This window comes from Antrostomus carolinensis, unplaced genomic scaffold (assembly GCF_000700745.2).
Source record: "Antrostomus carolinensis isolate BGI_N321 unplaced genomic scaffold, ASM70074v2 scaffold15373, whole genome shotgun sequence".
NCBI classification, from domain to species: Eukaryota; Metazoa; Chordata; class Aves; order Caprimulgiformes; family Caprimulgidae; genus Antrostomus; species Antrostomus carolinensis.
Genome location: NW_010307389.1, coordinates 282 through 15,060, shown reverse-complemented (window position 1 = coordinate 15,060; position 14,779 = coordinate 282). Strand labels below are relative to the sequence as shown.

General features: G+C 46.7%; 1 protein-coding gene across 1 annotated transcript in view; it reads right to left on the bottom strand.

Moving 5' to 3' along the window:
* The window catches only part of LOC104522985 (craniofacial development protein 1-like), a gene marked incomplete at both ends in the record, with an annotated part of 19,565 nt that extends 5,052 nt beyond the window's left edge, over positions 1–14,513 (bottom strand). The window contains 2 exon segments of the mRNA XM_010165417.1: positions 12,431–12,549; positions 14,291–14,513. Of these exon segments, the coding sequence (XP_010163719.1) occupies positions 12,431–12,549; positions 14,291–14,513 (342 nt within the window).
* Between the last annotated feature and the right edge of the window lie 266 nt (positions 14,514–14,779).

Genomic DNA, 14,779 nt, shown 5'->3' with positions numbered 1-14,779 from the left:
TCCCTAGTGTGCTGTGTGATAGCAACATTATGCACCCCAAGTACCAAAATCCCTCCAACTTACCCCCGAGGTGGCTCAACACAGTGGCATTCTCCTCATCAAAAAGCCTGGTGCACACCAGGCTGAGAAAGCACACGTTGGTTATTTGGGTACAAGGGGACTTGAGCTGAGAAGATAATGAAGACCCTTAACTGCAGTGGCACAAAGGTACCATCTTCCCTGACCTCCATGCTGAGAAAGGGACAGCAAGAGTGGAAGTTCTGGAAAACACCAGCTCTTTACCACTCGGACTCAGGACACACAGTCCTCACGTGGGAAACCTGTCCCAGTTTAGACTTGGCACAATTATAAAACTTTCCACATGATCTTAATGCTGTTAGCTCTGGGGAATCACAGACCAAGGCTGGGGGGCGGGGGGAAATGAGGTTAATTATCCTTTTTCAATATTCCCCATCTGTGTCTAGCTTCATTAAGGAGTCCTTCAGCCTTCTGGAATGATCACTTGAGGAGCAAGCAATACTCATCTACAGGGGTTTGTAAAAAAACTAATCCTTTCTGAGCCATGAGGAATATTTAGTCTGAAGAGTTTTTTGGCGGACTCTTGTGCTTGAGCTGTGATGTCCTAGGTGCCTTCTGCAGACAGATGCACTGCACGAGAGGCAGGTGCCTCAGCCTGCAAGATGTTGAAGCCAGTGGAGTGCCCATGTTCAGCACCTTCCAGGAGAGAATTAAGTCCTCACACAACTGAACCTCCAGGCCACATCTGCCTGTACACTGGGTATGTATTTATTTTATGCTTGATTACCTGGTTTAAAGCAAACAGAGATAAAATAAAGAGGTCCCCATCATTTTTCTAATTGCAAAGTAAAACATTAGTTTTCTCCGTTTCAGAAAAAAAAAACAAACCAACATTCTCCACATCTTGTTCTTCAAACCAGGTGGGAGAAGCTATTCCCTGGGAAATTGAGCCCTGAAGCAACACAGACAAGACCAGGCTGGAGCGACTGATAATTTTGTGGGCTGCCTATCTGCGCAGAAGCTGCTGGCTGGTTTTTAAAAAGAAACAAATCTGATCAGAGTTCTCCTGGAGTCAGGCGAGGGCCAAGCTGCCTGCCTGGTGCTGCTACTCACAGTGGGTGTGTGCTGCTAGCCAAGCAGTCAGCCCAGGTTGCACCTCAAACCAATTCATCTGAAAACAAGCAGAGGTGAATGGTATTTAACATCAATAATGCATAAAAAGTGCTTTTTGACATCCACATCCTGACCTCGTAAGCCTTGAAGGAAACAAACAATTTTCCATCATCATCTCTTGGATGACAAAGACTCTGTGACAGATCTAAAGAAAACATATGGACAGTGCTGCCACCTGAGATGCTGACCAGGCTGTCGGGTCCCTTTTGGGCTTCTGCTTGCTACTTCTACAAGAGGCTCTCTAAATCCAAAGGGAAGTAACACTCCAGTCACCGAGCTCCCACTGGGGCTTGCAATAGGTAGAGCACATCAAACGTGACTCACAGCCAGGGCACAAGACTTCACTTCCCTGTTGGCTGGAGATTTATCCACCCCAGTTTTAAGTATCACCAAGCACTGGGTCTCTGCTTGCGTCTTTGGCTAACCATTCCCTTGGCCAGCCCAAAATCCCAACGTGGAGTTTGCATTTCAGTCTCTGAGGCATCCTGTCATTTTTATTTGTACCTCCCAAAAGGATTAACTTCAAAATTACGGAACACACCTCTGAGCTGAACAATCCAGGTGAGCAGATGCAGCTGCTGTATGTGTGAGCGTGATGGTCCTCTGACCCTGTTAACCATGACTGGCAAGTACACTGAAAGCAAGAGAGATCCCAGCAACCCCGCAACTCTGGCCATGCAGTGCCACGTTTGTGTTACGGATCTCTTCTCTTGGTGAGGGAAGGAGTATCACACATCTGAAGAGCCAGGGGTTCAAAATTCACTGAAGAGCTATGAACACTGGACACAAAGGTTACATGGATCACAACAGGAGCCAACACACACTACAAAGCAGAAACATCCCCCGGGGATGGGGAAAAGGCCAGACTAAGCTTGACTCGGTTTGTAATGTGTTAATGAGACGGTAAGGCAGCAAACAGCTTTGCTTTCCCTTCAGGCTAACACAGAAACCCTCCTGCCTCAAAATCTCTTAGCTACACACACACACACACACACACACACACACACACAAAATCCATCTCACAAGCTGCACTTTCCAGAAGGGGAAACCCCAGGCCCAAGGGCTGCAAAGCAGGCTCTGCCAGCATCTCACCAGACATCAAAAGCCCCTTTCTGAGCCTGGAACTGTCAGGAATGAGGCAACAGCTCAGGAGCAAGGGAAACAGGGCAAGCAGCAAAGGGCTGGGACTGGATCTGAGACCCCTGCAATGAAGGCATGAACAGAGGGACAAAAGATCTCCTTACTAAGAGCAAAAGAGACCCTGTAAGGCCTGAACAGCTCACTAAGCACCTTCTGTTTCCAGATTTTAAAAGTCAGGAAATTGTCAGAGCACCAGGTAGAGAAGGAGAAATGTCTCCTCCCTTACCTACTGGGGAAGGTGGGATTTTTACTTAAGTATTTCCACAGTAACCACACACAACACAGGCAGAAAACACTTGGAAGAATGTGAAAATGGGAGAAGGAAGTTGGTCATCCAGTTCCCAAAGCTGGTGCAGCACCCAGACGTGCCAGCTTTAAAAGCCCTAGAAATACCCAAGTTAATCTGGAGGTCAAGCCATCATTTCAGAGATGCTCTGAGACTCCTCCCACCCCTGGAGATCCCAGCTGAGCCTTCTTTTCCATCACACTGATTACCAGCAAAATGAAACCAGCACACATCAATTACTTCCTTAAAAGCATTGAGCTGTACTAGAAGCATAAGAGGACTTCCAGGTGGACATCTGCTCAGTCACTTTGGGATTTTCAAAAGCACAGGAACATAAAGGAAGAAGACAGAAGTCAGCACGTCAGTGAACACCAGATAACACACTGGAAAAAGCTGGCACTGCTCTGTAACGCTTTGCAAGTCACAGCCCCTCTCTGTTTTGGTTTCCCCATTGATGCAGAAGCCTCATCTGCAGATCTACTAATGAAAAAACCTCAGCAGAAGCTGTTCCCTAGGCCCTTCCCCTTCTCGAAGCACATTCAGCAGACCATACCATGATTTACTTTTAGAAGCAAGTGCTCTGGCTCAGAGTCCTGGCTGGATTTGTCACACTGTTTATCAAGTTTTAATTTCTGCAGCTGCCTTGGAGAAAGGCAAATGCTTAGTGAGTGAAGCAGCACACAACACAGCTCCTGCCCACACTTAATCACCTCATCTCCGGGCCACCATCGTGCCAATCAGCATTGTACAACACCAGGACTCCCCAAGGAAATTCTGAAGCATCAGGGAATGGATGTGCACAGAGGAAAGGTTATAAAAATGTGCCCCCGAGATCCTTTCATTCTTAAGCAGCTTTTGAAAGGTAACATCTTTTCACTTACTGGCTTCCAAAAAAACCCCAACAACAACAACAACCAAATCAATAGTTGTTTTTTAAATTGGAAAAAGCCAATATAAACTGGGGATAACCAAGGAATGCTCTGACCTCTAAGAATAAAAGAATAACAACAGCACAAGGCCAGGAACAGGCTGCTGCCTACACTCTATTATGCCAAGAGCAGCATTTTGATGCTTGTTCATAGAAAAGCAACCAGTCACAACCTCTGAACAGCAATCCCATTCATATTCCATGTAATTCTGAATGGTTTGACTTGTCTTACAGTCCCAAGGCATCATCCCCAGGCTTCTATTGCTCAGATTAAATTTCTGGGAAAAGACTTAAAAGCCAAAGCTTTTGCACTGTGCAAGCATCACTGAGGAAGAGGTATGTCACTGGAAAAGTGGCTGGAATACATTTCTCTAGAACCCCTTAGCCAAGGAGGACTGGGGATAAAACCCTATGAACATCTTGCACCACTGGTCATCAACACAAAACAAAATCCTCAGAGAGGCTGGGCTTGGGAGTGGCTTTTCAAGGTGCTACTGAAATTAATTTATCTTGCTGTTCCTAATATTCCCTCGCTACTGCAGTCACAGCCATTGCAAAAAGCACACTAAAATACAACGAGAGGTGTCTTCCTCTGCTGCTACTAGTTCAATTCATTGTCTTCCATATCTAATCTGACAACATTCATCTACCTCATCCTGTGGGAGCTGTGTATCACTTGCTATCCACCCAGAAAAAAAGGCAGGGCTTTGGTAACGCTCACCTGCCTTCTCACTCACATGTATAAACAACACAGCAAAGGCTTTTGCAAAAAAATCATGTATGGAACATGTCACAGACATATCAGCCTTGAGCTGACATGCACCACGCTCCCTACATCAGTAAGACATGCACACCCAAACTACTGGTCCTTCTCCTGATTTTAAAAGCAACTGTCCTTCACTCAGCATAGCTCCAAACCCCACGAGCACAAAATAAATGACCAAGATTCACACCCAGTGAGAAGCCTGAGCATCTGCCAACCCCTCGCTGTTACTTATCCGCTGAGTTTCCTGAACAGCATCACAAGGTAGGGAGAGAGTTAATGGTCTTGCATGTTCTCTCAGTGCTAATTAGCCCAACACATCTGACTGAGCCATGCTGAGACCACGGAACAAGAACGCAGATGGACAATTACACATTTTTAAAATGGTTCTCTGTGCCAGCTCTAAATCCTGAGACTTGCGGGTGTGAATTCCCTGCTCTTTTTTCCTCCTTTCCCTTGAAATACATTAACTCTATCAGCTTCAGCATCCTCCCCACTCCTGCTCAATGTTTGCCACGAAGAAGCAGAAGCAGTGGCTATTGCTCAGCCTTAACTGTCTTTAAAGCAAACCCATGCAATAGCAGGTAGTCTCCCAAACTCCCTGGCTTACACCCCCTTTGTTTCCCAATTTTGTCACATTTGGTTGGTCTCAGTTGTCAGGTAAGGAGCAGAGAGGACAGCACAGCCACTGAGAAGGAAAGCAGAGGCTGAACAAGGACCTTGGAAAGCTTGAGCCGTTCTCAGATGTCTGAGCTGCTTCTCCTGCAGCCATTTCCACCTGCTCTCTCCTGAAAAGGGTCGGGATTGAGGGGCTGAAGGTCTGGAAGAGGACAGCAGATCTCAAGTTAGAAACAGTGAGCAGTCTAGGACATAGGTGCTGTTCCTCTATTCAACAAACACCCAGATGAGCTAAGATGAAAAAAAGAAAAGCAGTATTTCAGTAACAAGAGGCAGCATCAAGAAATCCCCCAGCAGCAGCACTGTGCCACTGCATAGAACTGAATTATAAGCTCAGCTCCGCTGCGCACAGGTCAGCACTTCTCCTTGCCGCAGGGGAATAAATCAGCCCTTACCCAGCTCTGAACAGCTCGCCCCAGCAGCTCACCAAGGTGAGGAGTCCTGCAGCCCAGCTAACGACACAGGCTGGGCTCAGACCTCACCACTCCACTCAACCAGGTCAAAGTGAATGCTATGTTGACCTTGAGGACTCCATGAGACACCAAAAAAAAACTCTGGACATGGGCTGTAGCCCTGCCCGTGCAACTCCCATCTCAACAGCGTTCTAGTACAAAGGAGATCTGCTGCAGTGGCTGACAAAGGGCTTTCATCAGCACAGGCAAGCCTGCTGACAAGAACCTGCCCTCAGCCACCTCACTTCACCTCTGCTTCTCCTGCTCAAAACGTCATTAATTTGACCACCAAAACCCGCTGATCCAACTGAAGGTCCAACCTCAGAACAATCTCTTTTTTGTGAATCCTTGAGGTAGGCTGAAAACCTGGGAAGCAGCAACACAATGTGTAATGAGGTGGGTTTTTTTTTTTCTCCAGGAACAGTCTAAATGATAACCATTTACAAACAGCAGCAGATGAAAATGAGGTTCTCTTTCACACACTTCAGCTGTGGCAGATGAAATATCAACCTCAATCAGTACAAACCCCAGTAATTACTACAATGATTTAAGTTTATAACTATTTAGTTATTAATTGGAGACTTTATGTACCTCTTTAAAGCTTTACATTTTGCTTTTATGATGCAACAGCTGCTCTGTGAACCATCATCTTCCCTAACCTAGAACACAACCTGCCTCTCAACTCTGCTCAGCACAATGTGCTCCCTTGAAGCAGGGAGGACACACAAATAAAAGCAGTCACGCTGCAGCAGGCTAAGTCACAAATCCTGTCTTCTCCAAGAACCACCAGCACAGAGCCCTTATCCAGAGACAGCTCAAGTCTCAGGTGAATTTTTGTGACATGAGTTTGCCCAGTTCCTTCTGTGACACTGTATGAACTTTGAAGCATTCATTATATCCAGCAGCAAGTCCCACATTCTGTGTGACGCTGCGTATTGTCCGGTACGTTTGGCACCGGCCCTTCCTGGTTGGATCCGGTATGTGCAACGCACGAATGAAGCTTGGGCATCATGAGTCATGAGATCCAGGAGCCCCAGTGAATCAGTGGGTGTCATCAACTCCAGTATGCCTCAGCTTTCATATTCCCAAATGGGGTATTACACCACTTTGAGATACATGGACAGAAAGTTCTGTAGGAAAGCGAAGGATCTTCCCTCTTTACATCTGGAAAGTCTTCAAGGACTTCACACACATCAGAGAGCTTTCTGCTCCTTTGTATGTACCTCTGGACTAAACACCTTATTAAAACCCACCTAAAAGCAATCTGAAAAAGCAAGTAATATCCATGGAATTGGGTCATCTTCTGTCCCTTGGAGCAAGGAAAAAAAAAATTTAAAATCACCATAAGTCAGGTGATTTTCACAGCTGAAAATTTATGCTGAGAGCTCTTCCAGCAAGAACACTGTGTGGGGCTTGCTGCCCCACCAGGCATGGACATTCCAACACCAAGTTTCAAAACAACAGTAAGCTTTAATCAGGCAAGCACTGAGGAATACCTTCAAAAGCAGCCTGAATTAATCAGAAAACAGGCACTTAAGAAGCAGATAAAGATTACTGAGCTCAACCTGAAAAGATAAGCTTCAGTCAACCTCAGCAAGATCTCACCCATCTGCTCAGCCTTCAAATATGAAAGTAACTGAAGAGTTCACTGGTCAAACATTTATTCAAGGTCCACAATAAACCCCCAGCTCCCTGCCTGTGAATGCTTCAGGTTCAGGGCTCTGTGGTCTGGCAACTTGTGACACAGCAGTAAGAATGATGCCTTCAGCACTTACCAGCTGCTCAGCAGGAGGAAGACACACAGCCTGAAAGGAAGCACCAGCTGGATCTTTGCACTCGCTTATCCCAGCATCGAGGCAGCAGAAGGGAGCTCACATTGCTGACACAGAGAGAGAGATCTGGAAATCTCTTCCTGACACATTTTGATGTGGATCCAGGCCCAGCACGCTGCCAGCAGCCATGCAGCCTGCATGACAATTCTGGCCCCAGATGTGGTGAGAAGCCAAGAATTCCTCACATCACAGGAACACCTGCCAGACATGCGAGAGCGCTGGAAGAAACAGGTTCAGAGGGTGCAAGCGCAGTGAAGGAGCTCAAGAAAAAAGCTGAACGTTAATGCAGAATCTAATCCCCAAGTCCTCCAGGAGTCAGGAGCAGTTGCCTCCAAGAAGTTAGCTAATTGCCACCTACCAGTGGTGAGGATGGGGCCAGAAGGGACCACAGTGCAGAGGTCTGAGGCCATTGCCGAGCCTGTTGGGAGCCTTTCTGGACCCCAAAAACCAGCACTCCTGGAGAAGACAGCCTTGTGGGACAGTAAAGGGAGCTGTGACCAGAACACCTCGCCAGATTTCAGGCAAAGAGCTGGGCTCTCCCCAGTGACAGATGGCGAGTGGAGCCCTACTATGGTCTGGCTTTGACTTGGCTGCTTTGGTCATGCTCACGGGGAAGCGGCCAAGGGTCACTGAAGCAGCACAAGCCACAGTTTTGCCAACACAACACAACACTGAGTACAGCACAGCAGCTCTGCGACACCAGGAAAGCATTCCCACCAGAAGGATAACCTGAGTGAGCAAAGCACATCTCACAGAATCATTAAGGTTGGAAGAGACCTCCAAGATCACCAAGTCCAACTGATATGCACAGAAATATGAAGCTTCGAGGTTCGAGTCCTTGGAATTTGTGATGTATGAACAAAGCTGGGTGTGGAACACAGGCCCTCCCATTCCTGAGCTAGCACCTCAGCCAGACACCATTACTCCTCTCAACTTCGTTTTGCCTCCCACAAGCCAAATGAAGGTACACAGAAGTTGTTTCAAACTAAAACCTACTCCTGCAAGCACTCAATGACCCAACTTGCTCTTCCCTCCCAAGCTGTTACCTGACTGTGACTGACACCATGGGGCTGGGCCAGCTCCAGGTGTGTGAGCTGCATTCTGCTGCAGTCCTGGATGGACACAAAGTTGACTTTCATGGAAGGAGCACAGAAGAACCATTTTGACACACTGAGCACAGCAGTGGTTTAAAGAAAGCCAAAGGTCAAAGTAGTTTGGAGTGGCAAAGAGAAAACAAACCTCATCATAGAGCAATCACATTTTGCAACCGATAAACCCTGGCACCAGGGATGTGATTCCCTACTAATGCAACCACACATCCTGCATTGGGAGGCAAGTTCATCAACCAGAGGCTTCAAAGGAGCTTCAATCTCCTCTGCCAGTGAGAAATGACTTGAACTTCCACTTAGATGCTGAACTGCCTTTGCAAATTGCTCCCACTGCCCACAGTTACAGCCCTTTGGGTGACAGTCACCTGCTGCTCCTCATCTACTGAACACCAGGGAGGAATGAAAAGCAGACAGAACAGTCACAACTGGAAAACACAGAAATGGGTTAAAAACTCTTTCTAGTTCCAGGATTCAACGGCTTTGGTTTTACTAAATAATGCATTTTACAAAATTAAAAGCCACTAAATTTAATTCTTTATTTGGTAATTGGTGGCCTGTAACACTCCAAACCTGAAGTTCAGCGTTAGCAACTGATACAGCACAGGCTAATCAAAATGGACATAAAGTGCACCAATAACCTACAGGGAAGCTGACAGCTTAAAGAGGAAGGTCTCTCACTACTCCAGGATAGCCCTGTAGCTGGGGATCTCTTTCAAGAGACTTCTGCTACTCTAACCATGCGAGAGAGATTATGCCATCTTCTTACAGGAGAAAATAAATGGTTCTGCAACATGAGGTCAGGGCTAAATGATCACCTGTTAAGAGCTTCAGTGAGCAGACTGTCGAAATTTGTGCCCTGAATCTCTCAGTGTTTAAACACTGATCTAAATTCTTCTCAAGCTTTCAAAAGAGCAACACTCAGAAGTAACCTCAAACCATTTAGAACAGAAAGCAACAGAGACAGCTGTCTCATTTCAGTTCTTTCAGTCCAGAAACACACATGCACACACACAGCTACCGTGTGTTGGCCTTTGTAACTAAGAATTTGCCAGCTGCTTCCCCAGGCAAGGAACTCAGCGTTCGGTATTCAGAGCATTTGCAGACGTTGGGGTCGTGCAAAGAGAACCTAATTCTGAAGAAAAAGCCTGTTACAGGAAAGTACCAGTAGCTGTAAGCAGTGATAGCTCCTTAGATATCACCCACAGCTAACAGCAGAACACATTGAGAGGTGCAAGATGCAGCAAAAAACCACAAAAGCTTCAGCTTTGAATATCACAAAGACTAAGGGGACAAAAAGCCCTGAAGGATTTTTCCCTTATCAAAGAGCTAAGGAAAGCAGCGTGTTGTAACTCTGGCACCAGCAGAACACAGTCCTCCAGACCTCGCTGCAAACCTCCTCTTGTTGGCTCTGTAACCTGTTGACACGACAGCTGCTGTAAACAACAAAAAAATACATTTGCCTTGGTGTTTGCAGGATTACAATCTCCCAGGCTCCAGATTCTGCATATTTGATAAAAAAAAAAAAAAAAATCAGGAGAAATTTGTATTGATTCCTTTGCAGTTCCCCAAGGGAAACAGCCCGGACTGAGTCATACAAAGGATGCTGGAAGAGCAACGGGTGCAGAAAAATATGCCTTTAACTCAGAAACTTCTTACTCTAGCTATTAAAAACCAACAGATAAGATGTCAAAAGCACAAATTCAGCATCTTCAGAGCCATGGAGAAGTTCTGTTCAAGCCACTTTTTGAAGGACAGAGGAAGTTTCCCAGCCTCCTCCAACTAGTATCACCAATAAAAGCAAGAGCAGCACTGGTGAAGCTGATCTGTAACCGCCATGCAAAATCCAGAATGCCAGAATCAGACCAAAACCTGAGCAATTCTGTGCCTAAATCATCGTTATCTGGGGCTTCTTTTCATAGAGACAGATAAACAAGAGGCTTCAAGGAAAGGTTTTTACTAGCTCCCTACTTTAAGGGGTTCCAACTTCAAAAACAATGCACCAAAAAAACCCCCCCCATTCCTTTCCACAAGCAGAAGACTCATGGTCTGAAGAAAGCCTACAACACCAGTTTCCTTGTGAAACAACCCCTGATACACGTCTGTGCTCGTGTTAGGACATGACACTCACCTACAACACCCAGAGAGACACGTCCAGACCTCGAGTAAGATTGCACGCTGATTTCATGCAACCCCAAAGCACCAGAAACACAATTCTGCCGGGTGACATCTGAGGACACGGCAGAACCAACAAGACTTTTGTACCATAACCCTGCAGTCCTGTTCCTTGAGCTGTTCTCACCTGGTAGGACATTGCATTTGAATCAGAACAAAACAAAACAGGAAAACCAAGGACAAACAAGCTGGCAGCTGAGGAGGGGAGTGTGTATCAGAAGACAAAATTTCTGTCTGTAATTCTGCTACAGATTTTTATCTGTCACGGAATCCCAGACTGGTTTGGGTTGGAAGGGACCTTCAAGCTCATCCAGTTCCAACCCCCCTGCCATCAGCAGGGACACCTTCTGCTAGACCAGGTTGCTCAAAGCCTCATCCAACCTGGCCTTCAACACTTCCAGGGAGGAGTAGCCACAAAGTCCACGGGAAAGACTTAGCCCCTTCCTTCACAGGAGGGCGATGACGGATTGTCTCTCTCAGCAAAGCTGCAGTGGTTCAGCTCTTTGCTGTTTTATCAGGGAACAAAGGGTGTTCCTGCAGCCTGTTTTTTAGGGATGTCGTTACTGTGATTCACAGCTCTCCTCAGATTTTTCAAACAGCTCGGGCAGCAGTGCTGACAACAAAGCAAGAGCAGCGGAAATCCCTGCTCTCTGCTTCCTCCTCCGGCTTCAGGCAGCGTGGGTGTTACTGCTGGGAACTGTTGCCCTCTGCTGCCACACACCACCGGAGAAACCCTCATCTGGCTGTAAAAGCCGTTTTACAGCGAGGTAACAGATAAAAAAAATACACCACGGTAATAACCACAAGGTCTCAGAGCATTCAGATTTCAAGCAGGTTCACCCAGGGCCCTCAGTTCTGGTCTTAAACATTCATAAAACACCTGCCCCTTTTTACAGCACAGCCCAAGAGGCAGAGAATCATAGAACCACAGAATGGTCTGGGTTGGAAGGGATCTTAAAGCTCATCCAGTTCCAACCCCCCTGCCAGCAGCAGGGACATCTTCCACTAGACCAGGTTGCTCAAAGCCTCATCCAACCTGGCCTTCAACACTTCCAGGGAGGAGCAGCCACAGTTTCTCTGGCCAACCTGGGCCAGTGCCTCACCACCCTCACACCAAATAATTTCTTCCTCATGTCCCATCTAAAGCTCCCCTCTTCCAGTTTAGAGCCATTTCCCCTTTTTCTATCACTAACTGCCCTTATAAAAAGTCCCTCCCCAGCTTTCTTGTAGGTCCCTTTCAGGTACTGGAAGACCACTAGAATTATTCTCTCTAGAACTAAAGCCTTCTCTTCCCCAGGCTGAACAGCATCTTACAAGCCAAACTCAGCCTAAATGCTGATTTTACCTCGCCCATCCCCTTTGTTGCAGCTGTTTCACAGGTACCAGCACTCAGCTATTAGTCCCTTCAGCAGAACACCTCTCACTATCTGCAGATTTTTGTAGTGGATCGTGCACCTCACCGAGGAAAGTCCTAGCAAATATCCTGCCTCCAGCTCAGGGCCTGGACTGCACTGAAGGAATAAATCACATTACTGCCATCCCTGTGGGGCCAACACAGTTCTCTCCTTGTCTCAACCTTCACAGTGGCACCGGGAAGCTTTGCCAGCCACTTGGAACTGTGCAGATGGGGAAGCTTAAGTGAATTTACAGGCGTATTTTGAAGTCGAGCAAAGACTGAGGTCTGGATATAAGGATACTCTGCAGCCCTCAGGCAGAAAAATCTTGGCTTCATTTTCCTTGAGGTCTGTCTGTGCCCATGATCAAAACAAAGTGTGAAGGAAAAAGAAGATACACCAGGTGTCACAGCACATCTCCAGCCTGCCTGCAGAACAGCGGCACCCGGTCTGCATCGAGTCCACACCTCACACATGCCACTCACCTGACTTCCTCACCAGCAAAATCAAACACTTTGGTGATTGTCACTTTTCCTGAATCTTTTGGCTTCTCAGACTCTTTTGGTTTCTCCTGAAGGTTGTTCCTGCTCTTCTCTTCTTCAGCCTACAAAATATACAAAGGAGAAAGCAAAACAATACATTTGTGGAGCCAAGACAAGTTATCACTCCAAGGGGCCGGGGACCTAGTGCTGACCTCAGGCAGCAGCTGCAGTTTAAGCCCCAGTTTGGTTCCAGGTTCTCAGTGGAGCTCAAGGAACAAAACAGACCCCAAAGTGGAACTGTAATTAAATGTAGGAAGGAGCAAGAACACACTGCTGCCATTCAGAAAGCAAGCAAAAGCCTGAAGACTCAGTTCTCCCAAACTAAAAGTAAAGCTGCCAGGGTGGATTACACAGAAATGTGTTTATTTTTACTCAGGAATATAGAACACAACTCATCAGTTAAAAGGAAAGCTGATCTTCATAGAGAACCCTGACAATATTAAGCTACTTGTCAATAACATCTCTTTAATGTGAGAGGGAAATATCTTTATTAAGCTATTTGTCAACACCACCACTTATTTTACTCAATCAACAACTACAGCTTTTAATAGCACCCATAAAAAAACCTCAGACCCTACAAATAATCAAAACAAACCCAAAAATTCTTGCTCTAAATCAGCCACACACCACAGAAGACCTTCAAGCAGACTTCCTGACTTCAAATTAAGCAGTTCACAAGGACAACAGAGGAACTGCATCTCTCCATAAATTATTCTAAGCTACAGAGGAGCTTTCAGAGACCACTCATGTTTTAGTGATCAGCCTTAAAAGCCAAATTGCTCAGAACTCCTCCTCTTTGCTTCTAGTTCTACCTGTAACCATCTGAGCTCTTCAGCCAGTCACTGAGGTGGGGAGAAGCAGGAGGGTTCAGATGAAAGGACTCTTCTTCTAACAGTTGCAAGCAAGGATTACACAACCACACTTGTTCTGCAACACTCCTGCAGTTGCAGAAAGAAGCTTCACCCGGTGAGAACTGCACTCACCAGGCATCACTGCTTGGAGAGTCCAGACTTTGGGTACAGAGTATTTTTTGACTGAATATTTTTCTTTTTTTCACTCAAAAAGAAAAAAAAAAAAAGTCAATTCTAGCAACAGAGGGTCAAATTTGGTACCCTTCTCTACACCTTCAGTGTGAAAGGCTTTGCAAGGCAAATATGTGTGTTTGGTTTTTCTAAGAACTAAATAATTTTAAACAGTGGGTTACACAGAGGATTCTCCCTACAGAAAACCTCACAGAGAGCGAGTATGTCAGTGGTGTTTATAACAGCAACTAGAGAAACCCAGATTCATCCCTCTTACAAATGTCCATCCCAACACACAGCATCTTCCAGACCCCTCACTGCACGAGGATGAAGGACAAGGCACAGAGATGCCAGCACAGGGCTCTGCTGTTTCCCCACTCACACAGAGTCCCCCTGGTTTTGGGCATCAAAAGGCACAAACCTCGGGGGAGAGCAGAGCCCGCAAGCACAGCTGGGACTGAAGCTCACTGTGCTGCTTCTCTGTCACAAGGAGAAGCCAAGAGCAGGAAGAGAAGCCCACAGGGCTCCGTGGGACACTGTGACACACAGCTCCAACAGCAGCACTGCCAGATCACAGACCACCACCCCAGGTGGAAGGGAACCAGCAGTTTACAGTTTGCCCCATGGTGGGGCTCCAGGCTCACAAATCAGACGGAGCAGAGGTAAACCCGCCTCTTCCCAGCTCTGACTGTCAACTGGCACCAGCCAGACCCAACGCCGTCTGCTCTGAAGCTTTAGGCCCTCCCCACACTCCCTGGGTGAAGGCCCAGGCCCCCGTTACCTTCTTAGCTTGTGTCACTTGTGTGGCAGCCCCTGCTTTGGGTTTCTGTCCCACATCACTAAGGAAACTGGCCCAAAGAGCCTCCTCTTTCTTTTTTTCTTCTTCTTCTCTGTTTCTTGCCACCTGCTCTACGTGATCTACTTCCTCCTCCTCTTCATTCTGCTGAGCCCTTTCTTCTTCTTTCTCATCTGGCTCTAGCAAGAGACCTCCTTTCTTCCTCTTCCTGGAAGTAGATACCAAAAACATATATATATATACTGAGATATATAACATATATATAGTGCAACACTGCTCCACAGCTGGGCTGTGAGCACGGGTGAAGCCACAGGCCATTTCATATCCTAAGGGATTCCACCTGGGAGGTTTCCCCTTAATCCTGGGGGTGAAATTACTTCATGAAAAGATGATGGTGTTGAGAAAACAGCAAGACAGCGGCAGGTAGGCCCCTGACACGGACCCACACGTGGCTGTGCCTGGACCTGTAGGGAC